General features: G+C 43.8%; 1 protein-coding gene across 1 annotated transcript in view; it reads left to right on the top strand.

Moving 5' to 3' along the window:
- The first annotated feature begins 5,431 nt into the window (after positions 1-5,431).
- LOC121533185 (sprouty-related, EVH1 domain-containing protein 2-like) overlaps positions 5,432-26,905 on the top strand; it is a 28,310-nt gene continuing 6,836 nt past the window's right edge. Inside the window, exons 1-4 of the mRNA XM_045216554.1 lie at positions 5,432-5,832; positions 19,978-20,155; positions 20,544-20,712; positions 20,970-21,034. Coding sequence (XP_045072489.1) covers positions 5,807-5,832; positions 19,978-20,155; positions 20,544-20,712; positions 20,970-21,034 — 438 coding nt within the window. The 5' untranslated portion in view covers positions 5,432-5,806. The remainder of the gene's footprint in view (positions 5,833-19,977; positions 20,156-20,543; positions 20,713-20,969; positions 21,035-26,905) is intronic.

The following is a 26,905-nucleotide window of genomic DNA, read 5'->3' on the forward strand; positions in this document are numbered from 1 at the left end:
GCGGTGCTTTCACTCTGGTGGTAGCATGAGGACCGAGTCTACAACCGACACAAGTGGCTCAGGTAGTGCAGCTCATCCAGGATGGCACATCAATGCGGGCTGTGGCAGTCTCCCGAGTGGCGCAGTGGTCTAAGGCCACTAGAGATCCTGGTTTGAATCCAGGCTCTGTCGTAGCCGGCCGCGACCGGGAGAGGCATGGCGGCGCACAATTGGCCCAGCGTCGTCCAGGGTAGGGGAGGTAATGGCTGGCAGGGATGTAGTTCAGTTGGTAGAGCATGGCGTTTGCAATGCAGGGTTGTGGGTTCGATTCCCATGGGGGGGCACTCACTAGCGTATGCACTCACCTAACTGTAAGTCGCTCTGGATAAGAGCGTCTGCTAAATGACTAAAATGTAAAATGTAAAAAAATGTAAGAAGGTTTGCTGTGTCTGTCAGCGTAGTGTCCAGAACATGGAGGCGCTACCAGGAGACAGGCCAGTATATCAGGAGGCGTGGAGGAGGCCGTGAGGAGGGCAACAACCCAGCAGCAGGACTGCTACCTCCGCCTTTGTGCAAGAGGAGCAGGAGGAGCACTGCCAGAGCCCTGCAAAATGACCTCCAGCAGGCCACAAATGTGCATGTGTCTGCTCAAGCGGTCAGAAACAGACTCCATGAGGGTGGTATGAGGGCCCGGCGTCCACAGGTGGGGGGTTGTGCTTACAGCCCAACACCGTGCAGGACGTTTGACATTTGCCAGAGAACACCAAGATTGGCAAATTCGCCACTGGCACCCTGTGCTCTTCACAGATGAAAGCAGGTTCACACTGAGCACATGTGACAGGCGTGACAGAGTCTGGAGGCGCCGTGGAGAGCGTTCTGCTGCCTGCAACATCCTCCAGCATGACCGGTTTGGCGGTGGGTCAGTCATGGTGTGGGGTGGCATTTCTTTGGGGGCCGCACAGCCCTCCATGTGCTCCCAGAGGTAGCCTGACTGCCATTGGTACCGAGATGAGATCCTCAGACCCCCTTGTGAGACCATATGCTGGTGCGGTTGGCCCTGGGTTCCTCCTAATGCAAGAAAATGCTAGACCTCATGTGGCTGGAGTGTGTCAGCAGTTCCTGCAAGAGGAAGGCATTGATGCTATGGACTGGCCCGCCCGTTCCCCAGACCTGAATCCAATTGAGCACATCTGGGACATCATGTCTCGCTCCATCCACCAGCGCCCACGTTGCACCACAGACTGTCCAGGGGTTGGCGGATGCTTTTAGTCCAGGTCTGGGAGGAGATCCCTCAGGAGACCATCCGCCACCTCATCAGGAGCATGCCCAGGCGTTGTGGGGAGGTCTACAGGCACGTGGAGGCCACACACACTACTGAGCCTCATACTGACATTACATCAAAGTTGGATCAGCCTGTAGTGTGGTTTTCCACTTTAATTTTGAGGTGACTCCAAATCCAGACCTCCATGGGTTGATCAATTTGATTTCCATTGATAATTTTTGTGTGATTTTGTTGTCAGCACATTCAACTATGTAAAGAAAAAAAGTATTTAATAAGATTATTTAGGATGTGTTATTTTAGTGTTCCCTTTATTTGTTTGAGCAGTGTGTATATATATATATATATATATATACATATACAGTGGGGAGAACAAGTATTTGATACACTGCCGATTTTGCAGGTTTTCCTACTTACAAAGCATGTAGAGGTCTGTAATTTTGATCATGGGTCCAATCACATTGTATGATTTTTAAGTAATTAATTTGCATTTTATTGCATGACATAAGTATTTGATACATCAGAAAAGCATAGCTTAATATTTGGTACAGAAACCTTTGTTTGCAATTACAGAGATCATACGTTTCCTGTAGGTCTTGACCAGGTTAGCACACACTGCAGCAGGGATTTTGGCCCACTCCTCCATACAGGCGTTCTCCAGATCCTTCCAGGTTTCGGGGCTGTCGCTGGGCAATCCGGACTTTCAGCTCCCTCCAAAGATTTTCTATTGGGTTCCAGGTCTGGAGACTGGCTAGAGCCACTCCAGGACCTTGAGATGCTTCTTACGGAGCCACTCCTTAGGTGCCCTGGCTGTGTATTTCAGGTCGTTATCATGCTGGAAGACCCAGCCACGACCCATCTTCAATGCTCTTACTGAGGGAAGGAGGTTGTTGGCGAAGATCTCGCGATACATAGCCCCATCCATCCTCCCCTCAATACGGTGCAGTCGTCCTATCCCCTTTGCAGAAAGCATCCCCAAAGAATGATGTTTCCACCTCCATGCTTCACGGTTGGGATGGTGTTCTTGGGGTTGTACTCATCCTTCTTCTTCCTCCAAACACAGCGAAGTGGAGTTTAGACCAAAAAGCTCTATTTTTGTCTCATCAGACCACATGACCTTCTCCCATTCCTCCTCTGGATCATCCAGATGGTCATTGGCAAACTTCGGACGGGCCTGGACATGCGCTGGCTTGGCAGGGGGGACCTTGCGTGCGCTGCAGGATTTTAATCCATGGCCGGCGTAGTGTGTTACTAATGGTTTTCTTTTGACTGTGGTCCCAGCTCTCTTCAGGTCATTGACCAGGTCCTGCTGTGTAGTTCTGGGCTGATCCCTCACCTTCCTCACGATCATTGATGCCCCACGGGGTGAGATCTTGCATGGAGCCCCAGACCGAGGGTGATTGACCGTCATCTTGAACTTCTTCCATTTTCTAATAATTGCGCCAACAGTTGTTACCTTCTCACCAAGCTGCTTGCCTATTGTCCTGTAGCCCATCCCAGCCTTGTGCAGGTCTACAATTTTATCCCTGATGTCCTTACACAGCTCTCTGGTCTTGGCCATTGTGGAGAGGTTGGAGTCTGTTTGATTGAGTGTGTGGACAGGTGTCTTTTATACAGGTAACGAGTTCAAACAGGTGCAGTTAATCCAGGTAATGAGTGGAGAACAGGAGGGCTACATAAAGAAAAAACTAACAGGTCTGTGAGCGGAATTCTTACTGGTTGGTAGGTGATCAAATACTTATGTCATGCAATAAAATGCAAATTCATTACTCAAAAATCATACAAATGTGATTTTCTGGATTTTTGTTTTAGATTCCATTTCTCACAGTTGAAGTGTACCTATGATAAAAATTACAGACCTCTACATGCTTTGTAAGTAGGAAAACCTGCAAAATCGGCAGTGTATCAAATTCTTGTTCTCCCCACTGTATACCCATGGTATACGGTCTGATATACCACGGCTTTCAGCCAATCAGCATTCAGTGCTCGAACAACCTGGTTTATAATAAAAAATAAATACTGTAGTAAAAAAAACTGTAATGTGTATATATATATATATATATATATATATATATATATATATATTAATTACTGTAGTGTTTTGCAGACTACAGTATTTACTGTAGTGTTTTTGCGGAGCGTAGTATACTGTAGTGTTTACTGTAGTGTTATTGCGGACATTACTGTATTATTTACTATAGTGTTTTTTGTTTTATTATCTTTGACCTAGCAGTGGGGGCTTCCTCCTTGGGGAAAACTACTGGACAAAATACTCAAAGAGCAAATTTTTCATAACCTTTACGTAGGAAGGTTTGAGGTCTGAACGGATAGTGTACAAGTGCCCACTTCGGGAGAGGGGTAGATCTGAATGTAGCCAGGACTAACCATTGATTGGAGCATCCAACAGAGTTTGGCTCCCTCTACTGAGTTTGGCCATAACATGCAATTGCTGCGGTATTGTAATCATTTTTATAGCCCTCACTTTGTTTTTTGTTATCTGTTTAAAAAAACAAATAATATAATTACAGAAATATATAAAGCAAAGTGTAGTATAAAATACATTTTCTAGCTACATTGATGTCAAACTAAATGTATTACTAATAACATGAGGTGACACAATGCAATAATGTTACAGTACAATGCAAGAGTAATATACCATGCAATGTCATGTCAGGTCGTGCTAGGTCATTTTACACCAAAATGTTATATATCAGATCATCTAAATTGCAGTGGTGTAAAGTACTTAAGTAAAAATACATTAAAGTACTTACTTAAGTCGTTTTTTGGGGGTATCTGTACTTTACTTTACTATTTATATTTGACAACTTTTACTTTTACTCCACTACATTCCTACAGAAAATATGTACTTTTTACTCCCATACATTTTCCCTGACACCAAAAAGTACATATCGAATGCTCAGGCAGGACAGAATAATGGTCCAATTCACGCACCTATTAATTTAACACGTTTCATCCCTACTGCCTCTGATCTAGCGGACTCACTAAACACAAATACTGCGTTTGTAAATGATGTCTAAGTGTTGGAGTGTGCCCCTGTCTGTCCGTAAATAAAAAGGAAAACGTGCTGTCTGGTTTGCTTAGTATAAGGTATTTGATGTATAGCAATTACATTTACTTTTACTCAAGTATGACTATTGACTACTTTTTCCACCACTGTAGGCTACATTTAAAACCAGACACATTTAGGCTTTTACTGAAGTTGTATTTTACTGGGTGACTCACTTTTACTTGGGTCATTTTCTATTAAGGTATCTTTAATTTTATTCAGTATGACAATATTTGTACTTTTTCCACCATTGCTAAAATGTAATCTGGACAGATGTGAACGGCAAATGAATGTAAAGCATATGGTGACCACTAGTTGGTGGTAGAAGACAACTATTGTAGTTTGGACCATGGTACCTTGAGCCTTCTCTGTGTGAGAAATTGAATTTATATTTTCATTGTCACTAAGGCTGAAACAGCGGTAATGTGATACAATGACCTTCATTGAAAACTATCTAATAACGCTGCTCTTCACTCAAGACCCCTCAATTATATATTTTCTTTATTTTTTTCTCATCAACTATTGTGTCAGTGAATGACAGATGTGTTTGGCAAATAATTGATGATGGTGCTATCAAAAATGTTGTATTCATTTTACATTTTAGTCATTTAGCAGACGCTCTTATCCAGAGCGACTTACAGTTAGTGAGTGCATACATTTTCATACTGTATTCCAGTAACTTCAGCTGTTATGAATGCATGATAATCATGATTGAGGTATTCAGGTTACTCACTCTCACAAGTTCATAAATAGGCTACATTAGGTATCATTAACCCTGTAACCACATCTTCATAAAATACAAAGCAGCAGCCCCCCCTCCCTCCCGAATGCATGATAATCATGATTGAGGTATTCAGGTTACTCACTCTCACTAGTTCATAAATAGGCTACATTAGGTATCATTAACCCTGTAACCACATCTTCATAAAATACAAAGCAGCAGCCCCCCCGTTAACCCTGTAACCACATCTTCATAAAATACAAAGCAGCAGCCCCCCCTCCCTCCCTCCCTCCCTCCCTTTGGACATCCCTAAAAATCCTATACCGTCTGCGGGCCTTCGGGTCTGACGTCATCGCTTCCGCAAGAGCCCCCCACCCCCCCCACTTCCAGTGTCGGCGGCGTTGGCTTCTGCCTACAGAATCCAACATGGAGTAACCAGAGATGGGGCTCGTACGGGGCCATCCTCACCGACATCAACGCACGATTTCAATTACCGCATTTTAGCATGGGGCGCGACGGGATTAAATCGGTGGAGGTATTCCAAAGGGATTTACACTCTCATAGATGCGCTCGAATAATTGTAGTGAAACGCTGAGAGACTAAAAAGAGAAGCGAGAAAGAACGCAAACAAACAGAAAAAACTGTCAGAACTAGGCAGCTACCGTGTGTGATCGAGGTGTTGGACGAGGAGGGCAAGACAAAAATGAAGACACCGCACTATGTACCCTCGGTGGGATATTATTGTAGGTGAAACGAAAAAATGACCGAGGAAACACACCCAGACGAGTGAGTAGCCTATAGCTACTTCAAGAAAAGTAGCCTTAATTCTTATTTTGCATGTGATAAGTTTTCTCTAATTAAACCCATGTTATGCATGTCTGTTGATGGGATACTGAGATGGATGAGGAGAGTGGACCTAAAGTTTTTCCCCAAATTGAAAATGCTTTGTTACAATGGAACGTTAGTGGACAGAGGAGCGGGATGGTTAGGCCCCCTCGCCCTCCTGAACGACTCCAGTCTTGAGAGAGGGAGAAGGGGGCAGAGGGGGAGGGGTTGGATCGGAAACATTTTGTAAAGGGTTTACAGTGAATAGTTTCAAAAATGCACTTCATATCACCATTTGCCGTGCAAATAACACTGTAGAAGTATAATAACTTTGTATGTTGACCACAATGTAAATTATGTGGGTGCACGGTCACGGAAAAGTAGCTTTCGTTTGCATTGTGACGCTGTTGCCTACAAAGTCTTTCTTTGTGGAGGACTGATATGCCATATCCGCCATTTCTTTTCGTGAATCGCTCTAATTTGCATACTGTCCTTCATTCATAAAAATACCAACCGCAAAGGCGGTGGGGTGCGCGCGGCGTTGGCAGAGTTTATGCGAATATTTAATTATTTTCTAAGTAGGATTAAATATGAATGTCTAGTTGGAAAGTTAATGCCGTTGATTCAGTCTCTAATGATACATCGCATTTTACTACAGTCACCGAATGATAGTTAACATTTCTGTCCTTAGAAATAATCCCTATCTACATTTTAAATGTTTATTTTATTATAAGGACCTTGTACATTTCGTTAGGCTATTAATAGGTTATTCATGGCTTCTGCTGCAATAATAATACATAGGCCTTCACTGGAAATTATATTTTTTAATACACAGGTTGTTTTATTTTCTTCTCCCTCCAACGTATTTCTACAGGTAAACCCATTTTCACACAAGCCATTTTCTCATGTAAAGTCCATTCCGTCTTATAGGCCACACATTTTTTGTTTTCAAAATAGATATCCTATTGTAGCCTACATGTAGCCTCCACAGAGAAGGAAGTGGAGGACCATCCTATTCAGTGAATTTCATTTAAAAAAATTGAATAGTGAAACATTAAAAAAGTTATAATTTTTAGATAACACTATAGGTACTAAATATTTTCACATTTCACCAAATAATAGGGATGGGCATCTGCCATTTTTTTGACTGTGAGTAGTTGCATGATTGTTTTTCAAGTACTCAAAAAAAATAAGCTATTTTTAGAACATAAGGTCCACACTGGAGAAAAAAAATATGTGCGCATTTATCTATATGCCATCGATGCATAATTTCTCATAACCATTGCAGGTAACACATTCTAATTGCTAAAATGCCCCAGTAAAAAAATAAAAAAAAGTGCAATTTTAAGAATAATTTATTTAAAACTGTAAAATCAACTGGTTATATTATATTGTGGAACACAATCTTCAAAAAGGTTGTAACCTCAGCAGTAGCGTTTGCTTGTAGAATCCTATGGCTGTGCAATGACACAGCCTTGTTTTGTTAATTTAGCAGCCAAAGACGGTTTTATTTCCTAAGGCCTTATCACAGTCAAGACACACCTATTTTATAGTTTAAAAAAAGCATGATTTAATATAACAGAATAAAATAGAACAGAAGAGTGCGAAGTGATGCAGATCTCGTTTCTGGAACAGTTATTCTCAAAGAGTGATTATTTATTTTTTACGGGGCTCAATTTGGTGAGTTGAAAATTTTTTCTGGGTTACAAACCAAAATCGTACTTTTCGATATACATACATTCGATTTAGTTGGCCTAGGCTTAATGATTCTGATGAAAATAGAGGGAGCGGTTGGAACGCAACTGAGTGAGACACGGTGGGAAAGGGAATTTAGGGAGAATAACAGTTTTATACATACAGTTTACATTTTAGTAATTTAGCAGACACTCTTATCCAGAGCGACTTACAGTAGTTAGTAGGCCTACAAAAAATGTCAGACTGGTCCCCTGTGGGAATCGAACTGATAACCCTAGCAATGCAAGTGCCATGCTCTAGGAAGCGCCATGTCCGTTCGAGTACTCATGTCCATCCCTACAAAATAACCGATTAAAACACACTGTTTGCAATGGTCTACAGTAGCCTCAACAGCACCCTCTAGGGTAGCACCAAGGTGTAGCCGGAGGACAGCTATTTTCCGTCCTCCTCTGGGTACATTGACTTCAATACAACACCTAGGAGGCTCATGGTTCTCACACTCTTCCATAGATTTATACAGTAATTATGACGACTTCCGGAGGACGTCCTCTAACCTATCAGAGCTCTAGCAGTACAAACTGACATGTTGGTCATCCAATCAAATAATCAGATAATTAATCTTGTACTGAAAGCATACGCTACGCTGCAGTGCATAAAGTGATAAAGTGTGGTGAGTAGTTGACTCAAAAAGAGAGGAAAACAATAGTTGAACAGTTTTGAACAAATAATGTCTTAAAAAAATAACGAGGAGAAGCAGAGAGAGAGCTAGCTATATTTCGTTGTATTTTTTCTTCTTCGTTTACCTTTCACTTACTTAGCTAATGTATCTAATTTAGCCTACTCAATAACCTGACTCAAATAGAGAGGAATGCTATTTATGTTAACTAACTAGCTAAGGTTTTCCAACACTGCAACTCTTCCAAATCAAGATAAGCTTTTGGTTTTATTAATTTATTGCCACCGGGGCCCACCAACTGCTTGCTGTACACTACTACGTGATTGTACACATGGATTTAATTTTGGGTTTGCTAACGTGTTAGTTCTAGTTTGTTGACTATAACGTTAATGTGGTGACAACGATGTAGGCTGTGTAGCGGTTAGCGGTTATGTTAGGAAGGTTTGGCTTGGGGAGGTAGTTTGTGCCTGGTCACAGATATCTGTTGTGTTGTGCACTGAATTCCACAAGCGAAGGGAAAATGTGTGAGGAGGAGCGTAGATATGAGACGGAATTAAGTTAACTGATGATTCTGTATGTGGCTGCTATGAAAGTGAACTGTGTGTGCGGGTGAACAGATCAGCTAGTTGCAGGCAAGAGTGTGCAAGGCGGTATTGAATGTGTCACTTTGATTACTCCAATTTGTCTCTCGACCTGTGCACCTACGGTATAAACTGACAGTATAAACTTTCATGATGGGTATAGGGCAAATTCGATTATCATGTAGTACCCGAAACCTATTGATGTTACACTGAGCTGGGCGAATGGAATATGAATGACAGTCATCCATGCTGTAGAGGGGACACTTTTTGCATTTCTGTCTTCTGTAACTTCTTTCGATGTCTATCCAACATAATAGCCCAACAAATGCTACATTTCTGAAATCCTGTAAAAAATACTCTGCCCTAATATTAAAACTGCACTGACCACCACTGGCCTACATGTTCTATTGGCATATGTTCTTGGGTGTAGAGTACACCTTGGAGATTTGGCAATAAAGGTTCTGTTGCTCATAGCTGTATGTCCTTTATCCTTCATGTAGAGATTTGGCAATAACCCATGACCTGAAAGAGTAGGCTATCTTTTCTTACAATGATTTATGGTACGCTCACACACACCCCTATAGGTAAACACATGACTCAGATGGTAATGTAAAAGGAAATCTAATAGTTTGAGCTTGTGAAATGTTTTATCCAAACTGAAAGTGCTAAAAGAAGCAGGTTACTTCAATCCATAACTGTTGGCGTTGACATTTCTTAAGCAATTGAACATGATTGAAAGGTGGGAACGTTGGAACAAAGTCGTCTTGGCAACTTTTCATGTGTGCACAAAAGGATACGTGGGATGCTCAAGTTCTCAAATGATATCACAAGTTTTAGTACCCTCGAGCAACAGGCCAGAGTAGTTACACAACAGTGTTCCTGCAAATTCCAGCTACATACAGTACAGTACACAACTGTTAAAGACTGTTTTATTATATGTATCCAAATGGCTAATAGTGGTCCAGTTTTATGTATATATATTTTTTATAGCAGGCACAGTTTTATGTTTGGCAGTGCAATAAAACTCAGATGTACTGTTCTAGACAGCAAGTTTGTGAGGTGTTGCCTTGCCTAGCATTCCCCCAATTGTGCATTTGCACATCCCCCCCTCCCCCGTTTCCAGAGGTTGGGTTGGCTAGTTGTATTGATCACGGTAATGACGCCCCAGAACCAGCAAACTCTGAGCTGTCAATAATGCCACCGAGGGGAGAAAATGCAAAATGACATTGAGGAAAGGTCAACACAACTGTCCCCGGCTTCCCAGCCCCATTACTGCCCTGGATCGATTTCATATCAACCCTCCCATTCCACGAGCTGGGCCAGCAGGGTTCAGCTCAACTACGGCAAAATGAAGCAGAGACGAGATGACTATTGGAGCCAAATAGTTGCTGTTAGTTAGGTCATTTTCCCCTCTACCGAAAGGTTGTTTGAACGTCAACAAAGAGATACCTCATTGCATTGGCTTATTGTCTATCACCAGTGACATGAAGCTTGTCATTACATAAATAATACTGCACTTCATGTGCTTTACTTATAGACAGTCTCTTTCGTTCTAAGGCCTCGATCTTGACTTGAACTTCCCTAAACTTTGAGGGACTCAAAGGCGACCAACCTGTACAATACATAAACCGTTGGGGCTTTTTCCCAAGTGATTGGTAAGTCACAGGGCAGAGATGGCGTTGGCCTGTAGCCCAAATGGGATTGTGACATGACTAATGGAAGATGGATTTCCTTTACTTCAGTTCAATAGCGTCATTGCATGGGTCCACATTCTGCCTCTATCGACTTGGCCACACAGACCTGCTCACGTTTCGGATATCTGTCGACAGGGCATGTGAAAGCACCGCACAAGGTCACAGAGTGCCCTGTTCCCTTTTTCCCCGGTTTGGTTGACTTGGTTAAAGAGCATAGTCACTCTCTTTGTGACGGCGAGGGAACTCATTCTCTATGTTTGGCAGTGACCAAGTGAAGCACCATCTGCTCCATCTCTCCGCTGATAGGGGAACTGAGATCTGACCATTTTGTATGGGGACGATGTCATAAGCATATGTGGAGTTTGCATGCGTTTTCCCAGGTGTCAGTGGACACCTGAGGCAACAGTGTGCTCGAATGGCTGAACCTGTGCGTCCAGGCGGTGGGCCTTTGTACGAGTTAGCTTTAGCAGCGTCAATGGCAAGGCCCCACCCGTTTCTGCTCAACGGTTTGACATCATGACTATGTACCGTACATTTGCACTAATTGAGGTTTGAAAAGACTGTCCCAAAAAATCACACATAAAAAAACTCAAAAGATTCTAAGTGTAGTCTACAACTTCAAGACAATAATTTATCCAGTAGAAAATTGTCACTAACATACTCAGTCTTGATGCCCCATTGAGGACCAATCAAAACTATCAACAGGTTTCTTAGATCATTGGATTTTATGTGATTGTGTGCGTGTTGTGTGTGTTTTGGGGGTTATAGGCAGGCGAGGTAAGATTAGGGAAGCCTTATCACATCCTATTCTAATCAGCAAAAGGGTGCAGAGGTTGGAGCAATTTGAGCTTAGTTATTTTTTTATTATCCCTGTGTGGCAGTTTATTTTATTTATTTATTTTGGCAGTAGGTTTGGCAATGTGGTTATGGAACAGCTGTTTAGGTAACATTTCCGTACAGAAATGTAACTATCTTTCGGTATGCAAAAGTAAAAGTGCTGTTGAACTATGTCACCAGGTACAAATTGTTCCTCTAGTCTACCCTAATGAACTAATGTTTTCTCAAATCCTCCAGTAACAACTTTTGAATTGAATACTGGTTTTGGTAGTCCAAAGAAGTTTCTCCTGGCAGTTTCTCCTGTCCTATAGTAGTAGTGGTGATGGTGTGTGTCTGGAGTATATTAATAAAGTGTATTGCTGCACGCCGTCTGCATTGCAACCACTAGGCATGTGGTCTGTAGCCACAGATTACATGCCTCTCATTTTCTATCCAATTTCAGCTGCCAGTCATACTGTGACATCTTCATTCTGAATTTAGTATACCTTCCATATAAAGGTCCCGTAAATGCTAGAGCATACTATTGGAGATGTGTAGGGAGAAGAATGTTGGATAGAAAAAGGGAGTGAAAGTGTGGGTTAGATATTAGAGGGGCGGAGCAGTAGGCGGTGGGGTCTGTGGGTCCTCCCCCCACAATTTATTTCACATTTTAAAACACATTTCCTGCAATTCTACACAGTTTGACATGACTAATTATGCCTCTCTTGAGGGGTATTTTTGAGGGGGGTATATGGAGGGGAGTATTTTGAAAACACAGTATAAGTGGAAGGAAGGATACGTCGTCACTATCAATGTGAATCAAGGCAAAGATACACAAAAGATGAAGAGTTATTATGATGCACACATGCATATGTATTTATATTAAGAAGACAACAGATGAACACTGAGTTTTATTATAGTTGTAGTTCGCCTACCTTGTGCCTAATCCACATTTTATTTATATACACCACCTACCGTTCAAAAGTTTGGGGTCACTTAGAAATGTACTTGTTTTCTAAAGAAAAGCAATTTTTTTGTCCATTAAAATAACATCAAATTGATCAGAAATACAGTGTAGACATTGTTAATGTGGCTATTGTAGCTGGAAATGGCTTATTTTTAATGGAATATCTACAGAGGCCCATTATCAGTAACCATCAGTCCTGTGTTCCAATGGCATGTTGTGTTTGCTAATCCAAGTTTATCATTTTAAAAGGCTAATTGATCATTAGAAAACCCTTTTGCAATTATGTTAGCACAGCTGAAAACTGTTGTGCTGATTAAAGAAGCAATAAAACTGGCCTTCTTGAGACTAGTTGAGTATCTGGAGCATCAGCAATTGTGGGTTCGATTACAGGCTCAAAATGGCCAGAAACAAATAACCTTCTGAAGCTTCGTCAGTCTATTCTTGCTCTGGAAATGAAGGCTAGTCCATGCGAGAAATTGCCAAGAAACTGAAGATCTCGTACAATGCTGTGTAGTACTCCCTTCACAGAACAGCGCAACTGGCTCTCACCAGAATAGAAAGAGGAGTAGGAGGCCTCAGTGCACAACCGAGGAAGAGGACAAATACATTAGTGTCTAGTTTGAGAAACAGATGCCTCACAGGTCCTCAACTGGCAGCTTAATTAAATAGTACCTGCAAAACACCATTCTCAACGTCAACAGTGAAGAGGCGACTCCGGGATGCTGACCTTCTAGGCAGAGTTGCATAGAAAAAATCCAGTGTCTTTTTCCCATCTTACTGTTGACGTTGAGACTGGTGTTTTGCGGGTACTATTTAATGAAGTAATTTTGATGGACAAAAAAAATGATTTTCTTTTAAAACAAGGACATTTCTAAGTGACCCCAAACTTTTGAACAGTAGTGTATATTTGGGGAGTTTCTCCCATTCTTCTCTGCAGATCCTCTCACGCTCTGTCAGGTTGGATGGGGAGCGTTGCTGCACAGCTATTTTCAGGTCTCTCCAGAGATGTTCAATCGGGTTCGGGCTCTGGCTCTGGCTGGGCCACTCAAGGTCATTCAGAGACTTGTCCTGAAGCCACTCCTGCGTTGTCTTGGCTGTGTGCTTAGGGTCATTGTCCTGTTGGAAGGTGAACCGTCACCCCCAGTCTGAGGTCTTGAGCGCCCTGGAGCAGGTTTTCATCAAGGATCTCTCTGTACTTTGCTCCGTTCATCTTTCTCTCAAGCCTGACTAGTCTCCCAGTCCCTGCCGCTGAAAAACATCCCCACAGCATGATGCTGCCACCACCACCATGCTTCACCGTAGGGATGGTGCCAGGTTTCCTCCAGATGTGAAGCTTGGCATTCCAGCCAAAGACAATCTTTTTTCTCATGGTCTGAGAGTCCTTTAGGTGCCTTTTGGCAAACTCCAAGCGGGCTGTCATGTGCCTTTTACTGAGGAGTGGCTTCAGTCTGGCCACTCTACCATAAAGGCCTGATTGGTGGAGTGCTGCAGAGATAGTTGTCCTTCTGGAAGGTTCTCCCAGCTCCACAGAGGAACTCTGTGACCATCGGGTTCTTGGTCATCTCCCTGACCAAGGCCCTTCTCCCCCGATTGCTCAGTTTGGCCGGGCGGCCAGCTCTAGGAAGAGTCTTGGTGGTTCTAAACTTCTTCCATTTAAGAATGATGGAGGCCACTGTGTTGTTGGGGACCTTCACTGCTGCAGACATTTTGTGGGACCCTTCCCCAGATCTGTGCCTCGACACAATCCTGTCTTGGCGCTCTACGGACAATTCCTTCGACCTCATGGCTTGGTTTTTGCTCTGACATGCACTGTCAACTGTGGGACCTTATATAGACAGGTGTGCCTTTCCAAATCATGTCCAATCAATTTAATTTACCACAGGTGGACTCCAATCAAGTTGTAGAAACATCTCAAGGATGATCAATGGAAACAGGATGCACCTGAGCTCAATTTCGAGTCTCATAGCAAAGGGCCTAAATACTTATGTAAATAAGGTATTTCCATTTTTTATATTGAAGATGTTTGCTAAAATTTCAGGTTTTCACTTTGTCATTATGGGGTATTGTGTGTAGATTGATGGGGGAAAAATGTATTTAATAATTTTTAGATAATGTGAACAAATTGGCATTAAACGGTGGAGTGGTGTAAACTCGCGCCATTGGACTCTGGAAGGGGCGTTTCTGAAGTGATGAATCACGCTTCACCATCTGGCAGTCCGACAGACGAATCTAGGTTTGGTGGATGCCAGGAGAACACCACCTGCCCCAATGCATAGTGCCAACTGTAAAGTTTGGTGGAGGAGGAATAATGGTCTGGGGATGTTTTTCATGGTTCGGGCTAGGCCCCTTTGTTCCAGTGAAGGGAAATCTTAACACTACAGCATACAATTACATTCTAGATGATTCTGTGCTTCAAACTTTGTGGCAACAGTTTGGGGAAGGCCCTTTCCTGTTTCAGCATGACAATGCCCCCGTGCACAAAGCGAGGTCCATACAGAAATGGTTTGTCAAGGTCGGTGTGGAAGAACTTGTCTGGCCTGCACAGAGCCCTGACCTCAACTCCATCGAACACCTTTGGGATGAATCCAGGCTCTGTCGTAGCCGGCCGCGACCGGGAGACCCATGGGGCGGCGCACAATTGGCCCAGCGTCGTCCAGGGTAGGGGAGGGAATGGCCGGCAGGGATGTAGCTCAGTTGGTAGAGCATGGAGTTTGCAACGCCAGGGTTGTGGGTTCGTTTCCCACGGGGGGCCAGTATAAAAAATGATGTATGCACTCACTAACTGTAAGTCGCTCTGGATAAGAGCGTCTGCTAAATGACTAAAATGTAAATGTAATGAATTGGAACGGCGACTGCGAGCCAGGCCCAATCGCCCAACATCAGTGCCCGACCTCACTAATGCTCTTGTGGCTGAATGGAAGTCCCTGCTGCAATGTTCCAACATCTAGTGGAAAGCCTTCCCAGAAGAGTGGAGACTGTTATAGCAGCCAAGGGGGGATCAACTCCATATTAACGCCCATGATTTTGGAATGAGATGTATTTCAGGTGGGGCTGGTGCGTGAATTGAAATTAATTGGGCAGGGGCGTGAATTGACAGCACGGCTAAGCGGTGGAGACGCATTTGGGGCACATACACTAAGCCAAAAATAATAATATATTTTTTTGATATTTATTTTGGGAGGGGGGGTGGCTAACTTCATGCATTTCAACACATTTTGCCATGGGGCAGACATTTTATTGCCGTGTTATGCTATTCTACACCCCCCCCCCCCGCTCCAGGGGAACCACAACCCAAAATAAAACATTATTGTGGGGGATGAATCGACCTGTTTTGAATATTGGGGGGGGACATGTCGTCCCCCCCCCAACCCCATGTGGCAATTACACCTATGGGATAGGTAGTAAAGAGAAGATGCCACCATTAGCACACAATAACTCCATTGGTTTCAGTTCTGGTGGGACTGGTCTATTTTGGGCTATGAATATCTAGGCCTTAACCCTAATTGTTTGTTAGAATCATTTGTCCCTATCAAAAATCAACCTATTTAATGTACAGTTGTCTACGAACTTCTGAGCCTTGATGGACCCATTGCTGCTTTGTCTGGTTCATCAAGTAACAGAACAGCCTTCTCCACACCTCAAACTCAAGGAAAGTATCCCATGACGTTAACTTTGTTACCGGCCAGCTCCTTGTATAAAATCCTCATCACTAGATATGCTTGGGCCATTTCTGATGGCCTGTGATCGAGAAACAAGAGCTTGGAGGGGAAACTGATAAGCTGTCCTGGATGGGAGATGCCAGAGAGGAAAAAGGAGAGGGAGAGCAAAGAAAAAGGACTATCGATCACGACGTTCCTCTATTCTGAGCCGTGGATGACATCACCCCAGGTCTTTCACACCTACCTGTGGGTTGGGTTTGTACATTGTAAACCTTTGACCTCCTTTTATGAGCCTGACCAAGTTAGGACACCGGGCACACACTCCTGATAAGAAGTCCAGTCAGAGCTGAGTAATATTCAAACCACATATTCTTCTGACCTGCATGCTAGCGAGAGCCATGAATGTACATGGTCTGTGCTCTCTGCTTTATACAATGTGCACAAACCTTTACTGATAGGCTGGCTGTTCCAGTTGCTTCAAATTCTTTTCGGGAATGTGTTTGGGTAGTGGTGGGCTTCTTAGGCCATGTTCCCGGTTCCCCCGTTTTTCCCCTTACCCCTCCTTCTTGACGGATGAGGATGGAGTGTGCTGTGTGCCACTGCAGGCTGCCGGCGAATGCGGAATGGCTGCCGGGCGATGACTCATGTTCAACACACATACACTCTCTCCACTCTCTCGCTCCCGCTCTCTCTCGCGCACACACACAAGCGCCATCTGCTTTTCAAGGAGACTGAATCATGCGGTGCCGCGGGAAGCACTTTTGGCAAACAGCCTAGGAAATCCAGGCACGGCCGCCGCTGCTTCCACCATGGTCAGGCTGAGGATTTGGATGTTGCGTCGTCTGCGCCCTCCGCGACGGTCTGCCGACGGAGACCATGAGGAATTTGTGACCGTGGCCGCGTGATGTAGGAGAGATGTCCGATTATAAAAGGCAAGCCGTCCGGTTCTGTATTTCTGCTGCTTCCCTGGTTTCTGCTTGCCATGTCTTTCTGTGTCTACTCTGTAATGTCCTCCTCCTCGCACATATTCTGGGGGGCTGTTGCTGCAGGGGCTGCTGCTTGTGACTACTGCTTGGTTAGGATAAGGTTTTGTTTTGGCTGTGGTGGAATAGGTTAGATGAGCGAAGCTGCCACCTTTACAGAGGAGATTTGGTGTTTCTGTAATGCTAGGGGCTCTCTCTGGCTTGTGCACTCTGGGCTTAATGTGTAATCATAGGTGAGTACATTCGCTGGCACTCTGCGGGTTGTTATGAATCATCCATGTGGGCTCCATGTTCATGGATCTCAGGGAGACGGATCAGTCGGCCTTGTTTGCAAAGACGGGCTTTATTCAGACATTTTCTTCCTTCCTTTACCCGGTTTATTGGTCAAAACTCAAAATGAATATTCATTGTGTTTGGAAGTGCAGCCAGGGTATCTGGGATAATCATATCATGGCGTGTGTTTGTGTGAGTGACAGAGAGAATATGTGGGAGAGAGAGAAGGGGGTGACCTCTGCAGAGGGAGAGGAATTACTCCCCCTCTTTAGTATGTACTATCATGGCCGCTGCATTCCAGGGGTGTCAACAAAACCCAAGCTTATCTCGCTCTGGGGGTGGGTGGGCTGTGGAGTCATCATCCCTCATATGATATCAAACACTGCCTGTCCGTCAGGATTTGACAAAGCATTTACCATGTCTAGGGACACATACACCCAATTCATACGTACTGGTGTAGTTGTCTGGGATTTTATATGTAAAGGATTGCTGCTGATGAATTCATTTGGAACCCTTTTGCATTTTTCGCTGCTAGCCAGGTGTCCTTATTTCTCTGGTGTGCATTTCTCATGCTTCTTGGCATGGTTTGTACATGTCTGTGAGTTAGGCCTAGCTTGTCTGAGGGTGGAGGTGTGGGAGTGTTAATGGAGGTGTACCATCACTCATGCCCTCTTCAAATGCCAGATGGACAGTTAGTTTACCATGTTAAAAGCCATGGGCACATAGACATCTTTCAACTGCAATGGATGGAAAATTCCTGCCTAATATATTGTCAAATAGTTAAACCTGAGGTAGTGTAATGCAGACAATTGTGCTGTACTCATGCTATAGCAACGCTGAATCTTACAGGACTAGACTTGCCTCAGTATCCCTTTGAGAGGCCCTGATGACTAGAAAGACAAATGTAATTAATTGGACGTCTTTCTTAACAGGTGTCCTGGATGTGCATGAGGAGTAGTGTAAGGGTGAGATTAGGAAAGTGACAGGTTGAAAAACAATGGAGATTTAGGCGGCCATTACTTTTTGTAAAGCTGCATCTTTCTGTGTTCTTCCTATCTGGTTTCAGGCAGCCACTTGAATAACTGATATTTGGTACCTTTTTCAGCAGCTTGACGATATGATTTTAAATACTACGTCATGCAAAGCCATACCACTGCTAATGGGGGGAGTTCTTAAAAGCTGTGTTAATTGGTGCTAGTTTGTTGTCGTTCAAATATGGCAGAAGGTGAGGGGGTGATGCAGAGTGCGTTCGCGGTCCATTTTCACAGCGCAGATGTACATGTGACTCATAATTTTACGTTTTTTTTTTGTTTACGAAAAAGTGGTTTCATCCTGTGCCTGTATGCAAATATGTAGGTTTCATTTGTATCAGCCATTTTTATTTGTTGCGTTTGCAATGCTAAGCAGGTCCACGATTGTGACCTCATGTCACCTCATGTTTCAGCATGATAATGCACGACCCCATGTTGCAAGGATCTGTACACAATTCCTGGAAGCTGAAAATGTCCCAGTTATTCCATGGCCGGCACACTCACCAGACATGTCACCCATTGAGCATGTTTGGGAAGCTCTGGATGGACATGTACGACAGAGTGTTCCAGTTCCCACCAATATCCAGCAACTTTGCACAGCCATTGAAGAGGAGCGGGACAACATTCCACAGGCCACAACATCCTGATCAATTCTATGCGAAGGAGATGTGTCGCGCTGCATGAGGCAAATGGTGGTCACACCAGATACTAACTGGTTTTCTGATCCACGCCCCTACTTTTTTTTTTTAAAGGTACAGTATCTGTGTCCAACAGATGCATATCTGTATTCCCAGTCATGTGAAATCCATAGATTAGAGCCTAATTTATTTATTTCAATTGACTGATATCCTTATATGAACTGTAACTCACTAAAATCGTTTAAATTGTTGCATGTTGCATTTATATTTTTGTTAAAAAATATAAACGCAACATGCAACAATTTAAACGATTTTAGTGAGTTACAGTTCATATAGAGTATCAGTCAATTGAAATAAATTCGTTAAGCCCTAATCTATGGTTTTCCGATTAATGGGCGGGGCGCAGCCATGGGTGGGTCTGGGAGGGCATAGTCAGAAATAGTTTTTCCCCACAAAAGGGCTTTATTGCAGACAGAAATACTCCTCAGTTTCATCAGCTGTCCGGGTGGCTGGACTCAGACGATCCCGTAGGTGAAGAAGCCGGATGTGGAGGTCCTCGGCTGGCGTGGTTACACGTGATCTGCGGTTGTGAGGCCGGTTGGACGTACTGCCAAATTCTCTAAAACGACGTTGGTGGCGGCTTATGGTAGAGAAATGAATATTCCTGCAGTCGGCATGCCAATTGCACGCTCTCTCAAAACTTGAGACATCTGTGGCATTGTGTTGTGACAAAACTGCACATTGTAGAATAGTATTTTATTGTCCCCAGCACAAGGTGCACCTGTGTAATGATCATGCTGTTTAATCAGCTTCTTGATATGCCACACCTGTCAGGTGGATGGATTATCTTGGCAAAGGAGAAATGCTCACTAACAGGGATGTAAACAAATTTGTGCACAACATTTGAGAGAAAAAAGCTTTTTGTGCGTATGGAACATTTCTGGGATCTTTTATTTCAGCTCATGAAACCTGCGGCCAACACTTTACATGTTGCGTTTATATATATAAAAAAGCACCTGCTCTGCAACCTCACTGTCCCTCTTTCTCATGCTAACTGACTGACCCCAACTTTCTCCCTCTCTCTACAATACAGTGACAGCTACATTGTGCGCGTCAAAGCGGTGGTCATGACCCGGGACGACTCGAGTGGCGGCTGGCTGGCCCAGGACGGTGGATGCCTCAGCCGTGTGGGCGTGTGCAAGGTGCTGTCGGCCGAGCTGCTGGGTCGAAGCAGCTTCCTCATCCACGGCGAGCGCCTCAAAGACAAACAGGTAAAGCCTTTGCTAGTGCTCAGACCCAAATCATGACTTGTTACAGTAACAATTATCTCACTAGCTTCCAAAGTAAGAAGTGTCGTTGGTAGCGGGATCAAATCCCGTCCAGGGCAGACGGGTCGATTCTGTCACACACATTTAGAATGTATTGACAAATCCTTAATTGTCACCAATGAACGTTTTTCGGGAATGTTCATGTCACACATATGTGTTTGTCAGATATCGGTCCTCTGCTTTTTTTCCTCTGTTGCTCTTTCTGTTCCTTTATAGATTATTCAGGTAGTAGAATCAGTGTGGGCTTGCGTAAAGAGGATTGCACTTTTAGCCTACTTTGTTTGGAGCATGGTTTAGTTTATAGTCCATTCAAACGTGTGCCTCCTCCCAGGTGATTCTGGAATGCTTCCTGAAGAAGGATCTAGTGTACACCAAGGCCACGCCCACATTTCACCACTGGAAAGTGGACAACAAGAAGTGTGGCTTGACGTTCCAGAGCCCTGCCGATGCGCGCGCCTTTGACCGTGGGGTCAGGAAAGCCATGGAGGACCTGACGGAAGGTACGGGAGGGGAAGGCGAAGACTATGAGGGCTGTATCGCAATGCTCTTGAATGGTATACATCCCTTTCCTTTATAGCCACTGTTAGGTGAAAGAGGTGGATAGGTAACCATGTTGGTTTAACTTATCAAATGCGTTCAGATCATCATAGTAAGAAAAGGAAGATGTTTGATGCTATGGGGATGTGGAAGTCCAGCTGAAGTGGTTCAGCCTCCAGGTTACTCACTATTGGCTTATTCTGCCATCTTTGTTTTCCAGGATCTACCACCTCTTCTTCGACCATCCAGAACGAGGCCGAGTTGGGTGACGACGATGTTTTCACCGTGAGTCCCTCCCCTTGTTCCTCTATTGTAGTTTCAAACACCAGCAAGTTCAGGGACATTATAAAACACTTGAGAGAATCCAAGTTTGTCTGTTTTGGTTAGGGTCAGGTTTATAGTCCCACCCAAAACTCTGGGCTTCATGTCAATAGAGACGCTATGTTTCCCATCTATGGTCATGGCTGTCCACTTGCATGTTGGACTCCATATTGTTTCCGTCTGCAAGATCACCTCTAGTCTGTGCTTGGTCAGGCTTCTCTCTCGACTTCACTTATAGTCCTTTTTCTTTTTTGAAGCGCGTGTGAAGGTTTCCCCCAAAAGCAGGGAAGGAAGTTATTTTTGTTTTGCCCATTTCGGGAAGAGATGGCCCTTTGTTTTTGAGCAGGAGATGGCTGGTGTGATAGTAACAGGCGGCTGGTAGGGGGGATGAGGGAGGGAAGGAGGAGGAAGAGAGAGGAGGGGTAGGTATCCTGTAGTGTTTTGACCAGACTCCTCTGCCGTTTGGCATTTGGTTTGTCGCCGTCACAGGAGATGAGGAGCAGCAGGCGGGGGTCGCAAGGTCTCTTCCTGCACCCCCCACCCCCTTCCCTCCACCCACTCCTCTAAAACTATCATTAGCAGCTGCTTCCTAGCAAACTGCCTCTGTGATTTAACACCATGGGAAGGGAGGGGGGAAGGAGGGGAGGACTGAGAGAAGGGAACGCCTTGTGTTGTCTCTCTCTCTTTCCTCATGTTGAACAGTCTGGAGAGAGCTGTGGTTTTTTTGGCCGGCCCTCTTGGAAGAGGGAGTTGCTGTGCGTGTGCACACTGATGCTTCATTCAGCTGTGTTTTGACTTGCCTCCATTGTGGATTTCTGCAGATGGATGTTTTTGTTAGCCAGCAATTGTGGATGTTCAAAGAGCACGTTTCGAAGCAAACGTTTAAATACCTTCATTGATAATACTCGAGATGATTAAACGTGCTAATTTACTTGAGTGCAGAAGCTGTGAAAGGGCATGTGGCTAGCATAGTTCAGTTTCTCAAGCTACCTGCTTTGACACATTAGGCAAGATGGGCCACTTCCATCTCGTAAAGAACAAGAAGGCCCGCACACTCTTTAAGCTCCCAATTCACCGCTTTATTGACAACGTTTCCATCCCAAACGGATCTTCGTCAGAACAAACAGACGGAGTGCTCACTTTCCAAAATATACACATTTCACGTCACATGACCATTACGCACATGATGCATGGTGGGTATGGAAACAATTCAATTAACTTTTGTGCACATAATTAATCACAGATGCATATGGTCATAAAGGATTATATACATACAAATGAGTTCAAGTTAAAACCTAGGCAACCGTAAAAAAATATTTTTTGAATACCTGCCCATATGACCATTACGCGCAAGAGGCGTGGTGGCCGTAGATATAATTCCAGTGACCTATTTCAAAAACAACTTGTGTATCTCTAATAATTTGATATCAATGAGATGGGCACATGAAGTAGGTACAGAATCTAATATATACAGTGCATTCAGAAAGTATTCAGACCCCTTGAGTTTTTCCACATTTTGTTACGTTACAGCCTTATTCTAAAATTGATTAAATCGTTTTTTCCCCTTCTCAATCTACACACAATAACCCATAATGACAAAGCAAAAACAGGTTTTTAGAAAATTATGCTAACTTATTAAAAAACTGATATCACATTTACATAAGTATTCAGACCCTTTACTCAGTACTTTGTTGAAGCACCTTTTGCAGCAATTACAGCCTCGAGTCTTCTTGGGTATGGCCTACTAAGCTTGGCACACCTGTGTTTGAGGAGTTTCTCCCAATCATCTCTGCAGATCCTTTCAAGCGCTGTCAGGTTGGATGGGAAAGCGTCTGCACAGCCATTTTCAGGTCTCTCCATAGATGTTTGATCGGGTTCAGTCCGGGCTCTGGCTGGAGCCACTCAAGGACATTCAGAGACTTGTCCCAAAGCAACTCCTGCGTGGTCTTGGCTGTGTTCTTAGGGTCATTGTCCTGTTGGAAGGTGAACCTTCGCCCCAGTCTAAGGTCCTGAGCGCTTTGGAGCAGGTTTTCATTAAGGATCTCTCTGTACTTTGCTCCATTCATCTTTCCCTCGACCCTGACTAGTCTCCCATCCCCTGCCGCTGAAAAACATCCCCACAGCATGATGCTGCCACCACCATGCTTCACTGTAGGGATGGTGCCAGGTTTCCTCCAGACGTGACGCTTGGCATTCCGGCCAAAGAGTTCAATCATGGTTTCATCAGACCAGAGAATCTTGTTTCTCATGGTCTGAGAGTCCTTTAGGTGCCTTTTGGCAAACTAAAGCAGGCTGTCATGTGCCTTTTACTGAGGAGTGGCTTCCTTCTGGCCACTCTACCATAAAGGCCTGATTGGTGGTGTGCGGCAGAGATGGTTGTCCTTCTGGAAGGTTCTTCCATCTCCACAGAGAAACTCTGGAGCTCTGTCAGAGTGACCATCAGGTTCATGGTCACCTCCCTGACCAAGGCCCCTACTCCCTGATTGCTCAGTTTGGCCGGGCGGCCAGCTCTTAGAAGTGTCTTGGTGGTTCCAAACTTCTTCCATTTAGGAATGATGGAGGCCACTGTGTTCTTGGGGACCTTCAATGCTGCGGACATTTTTTGGTAGTTTTCCCCAGATCTGTGCCTCAACACAATCCTGTCTCAGAGCTCTACGGACAATTCCTTCGACCTCATGGCTTGGTTTTTGCTCTGACATGCACTGTCAACTGTGGGACCTGTGTGACTTTCCAAATCATGTCCAATCAATTGAATTTACCACAGGTGGACTCCAATCAAGTTGCAGAAACATCTCAAGGATGATCAATGGAAAGATGCACCGGAGCTCAATTTCAAGTCTCATCGCAAAGGGTCTGATACTTATGTAAAACATTTTTAAATTGGCCCCCCAAAAAATTATCCTGTTTTCGCTTCATCATTAGGTATTGTGTGTAGGTTGACGAGGAAAAAATAGTATTTAGAATAAGGCTGTAGCGTAACAATGTGGAAAAAGGGAAGGGATCTGAATACTTTCCGAATGCACTGTGTACAAAATGACCAAGTAGGAGACCTGGAAAGCAAGACAAATCAAAGTGACATTCATGTAAGTAATGGTCTGATATCAAACTCTTGGTTCAGACCTTTAGGAGAAATGGTGCACAAACGGTGAATCCAATATAATTCTCTTCTCAATAATAGATTATCAGTATCTCCTCCCCTCCAAGGTGTCTTAACGTGTTCGATACCAATGTATCTCAGAGAGCTAATGTTGTGACTTCCATCTCTTGCCTGGAGAAAAGCCTGTATGTCCATTTGGCACACTCACACCACCATACTTGCAATCACAAACATATACATACACAAGGTGCAAACACATAGCTCAATTGGTAGAGCATGGCGCTTGTAACGCCAGGGTAGTGGGTTCGATCCCCGGGACCACCCATACGTAAACATTTATGCACACATGACTAAGTCGCTTTGGATAAAAGCGTCTGCTAAATGGCATATTATTATTTTTTATTATACATATGGCTAGACACTAAACAGGCTTACACAAACAGAAGAACTTGGAACTAGTGGTCAATTGCCTATTTCCTTCCCTGTTAAGGTCTTGGCACAGGAAACCCTTAACCTGCAATAGTTTTATAAACCCACCAAGAGACAAATATAACCCCCCAGAGCTAGGGATGGGCATCTTTAACAAGATATATTTTTTCCCCCACAAATACTGTAAAACTATTTAGTTGATTCATTTCATAACTCTTGTCAAAATTAAAAATGTGTTATATTGAGAGAGTGGGGTTATGCTTGTCAAGCACAAATAAACGTTCTCTGAGGGGGACAAGCAGCAGCAATCTCACTTTGCCACTGCAAAGCGCTACTGTGATTCGTCAGAGCCGAGCAGGGTACACAGCTCATCACGTCAATGATAACGCAAGATATGTTGCCTCTCAGCTTTGTGGAGGGAGAAGGCTTCCTTGGCCTAATGGCATTTGTGGAGCCAGAGTACAAGGTGCCATCGCGAAAAACTATTACTGCGAGTAGAGAAGAGGTACGACTGAGTGCATTCGGAAAGTATTCAGACCCCTTCCCATTTTGTTACGTTAAAGCCTTATTCTAAAATTGATTAAATTAATATTTTTCCTCATCAATCTACACACAATACCCCATAATGACAAAGTGAAAACAGGTTTTTAGAAATGTTTGCTAATTTATTACAAATAATAAATAAATAAAACGTATCTACATAAGTATTCAGACCCTTTGCAATGGGACTCAAAATTGAGCTCCAGGTGCATCCTGTTTCCCAAATTGATTGGAGTCCACCTGTGGCAAACTCAATTGATTGGACATTATTTGGAAGGCACACACCTGCCTATTTAAGGTCCCACAGTTGACAGTGCATGTGAGCAAAAACCAAGCCATGAGGTCGGAAGGAATTGTCTGTAGAGCTCGAGACAGGATTGTGTCGAGGCACAGATCTGGGGAAGGGTACCAAAAAATGTCTGCAGCATTGAAGGTCCACAAGAACACAGTGGCCTCCATCATTCTTAAATGGAAGAAGTGTGTAGATTGTTGAGGGAAAAAAGTAGTTGAATCAATTTTAGAATAAGGCTGTAGCGTAACAAAATGTGGAAAAAGGTGAAGGGGTCTGAATCGCTTTCTGAATGCACACTTTTCTTCTCCAGTGCAGGCCTTGTGTTCTAAAAATAGATTTTTATTTCCATACGAGTACTCGAAAAGAAATCATGCGAGTACTCGAACAGTCAAAACGTTTCAAATACCCATCCCTACCCAGAGCTAGCTAGAATGTGGCCACCTCCGGCAGTTCACCAGATCATTTCCCTGAATGCCAGTTCCGTTCCTGGCATGGATAACACGGAAACCTCATACAACAAGGCATCAAAAGCATCGGTCCAGTAAGGCATACATACACTCGTGCACAGCTATAACTGCAGTGTGTGTTGCTGTTATATCACAGGGTTTTGAATAGGCCTAATTTCCAGGGAGGAGAGAGCGAGGGATATGTACATGAGTCATAGTGGTGCATTTGCAGTGGAGGCCTCTGCCTGGCAGCCTCCATCCCAACTGCTGCTGCTGCCTGACCCACTGTACTTTCCCCAGCCTACACACAGTTAGCGATCCTAGAGGACATGCTAACCCTTTACTACCACTGTACTCTGCCTACACACTGTTAGCTAGCCTAGCGGACATGCTAATATGTTACTTATTTATCTAGCAGATACGCTAACTCTTACAGGGACACTGCGAGATTTAGGTTGGTTTTAACACTATCCATGGAGCTTTTAAACTACGGCGCACAACATGGTTCAATGTGCCAATAAATCAGCACTGTCAACTTTTTCAGTTTGACATATTGCCAGCGTCTTGGAGCTTAAATTGGGATCTGTATACTGTGCTTATGATGATACAAAAAAAAGAGTAGGCGTAACAGAGAGCGAACTTGGTGAACAAGGCATTTGTGGGAAGTGCATGGATCTATATACATCTTCGCCGTTCCTGGAAGTCTCCCAGTACGGTAGCCAGCTCCTCTCAAAAGCATGGAAATAGACGCTATAACTAAACCAAATGCTGGGTGGTTGGTAATTTAGTCTTACAAAAAGCTATACATAGTAAATGATATTGTATAAATTCGTTAATTTGACTGAAAATCATAAACGAGATTCTATCCTCTTCCTCATTCTCTGTCCCGTTGTTGGATAGAGATCAGAACATTGTATCTTTACCATTATGGTGTCTGTGAGCGCCATTGAGACAGATAAAAGCGTTGCGATCTCTAAATCTGTGACAGCGGGAAAGAGAATGATGTGGATAGAAAATCAGTCAAATTAACA

This window comes from Coregonus clupeaformis, unplaced genomic scaffold (genome assembly GCF_020615455.1).
Source record: "Coregonus clupeaformis isolate EN_2021a unplaced genomic scaffold, ASM2061545v1 scaf0739, whole genome shotgun sequence".
Lineage (NCBI taxonomy): Eukaryota > Metazoa > Chordata > Actinopteri > Salmoniformes > Salmonidae > Coregonus > Coregonus clupeaformis.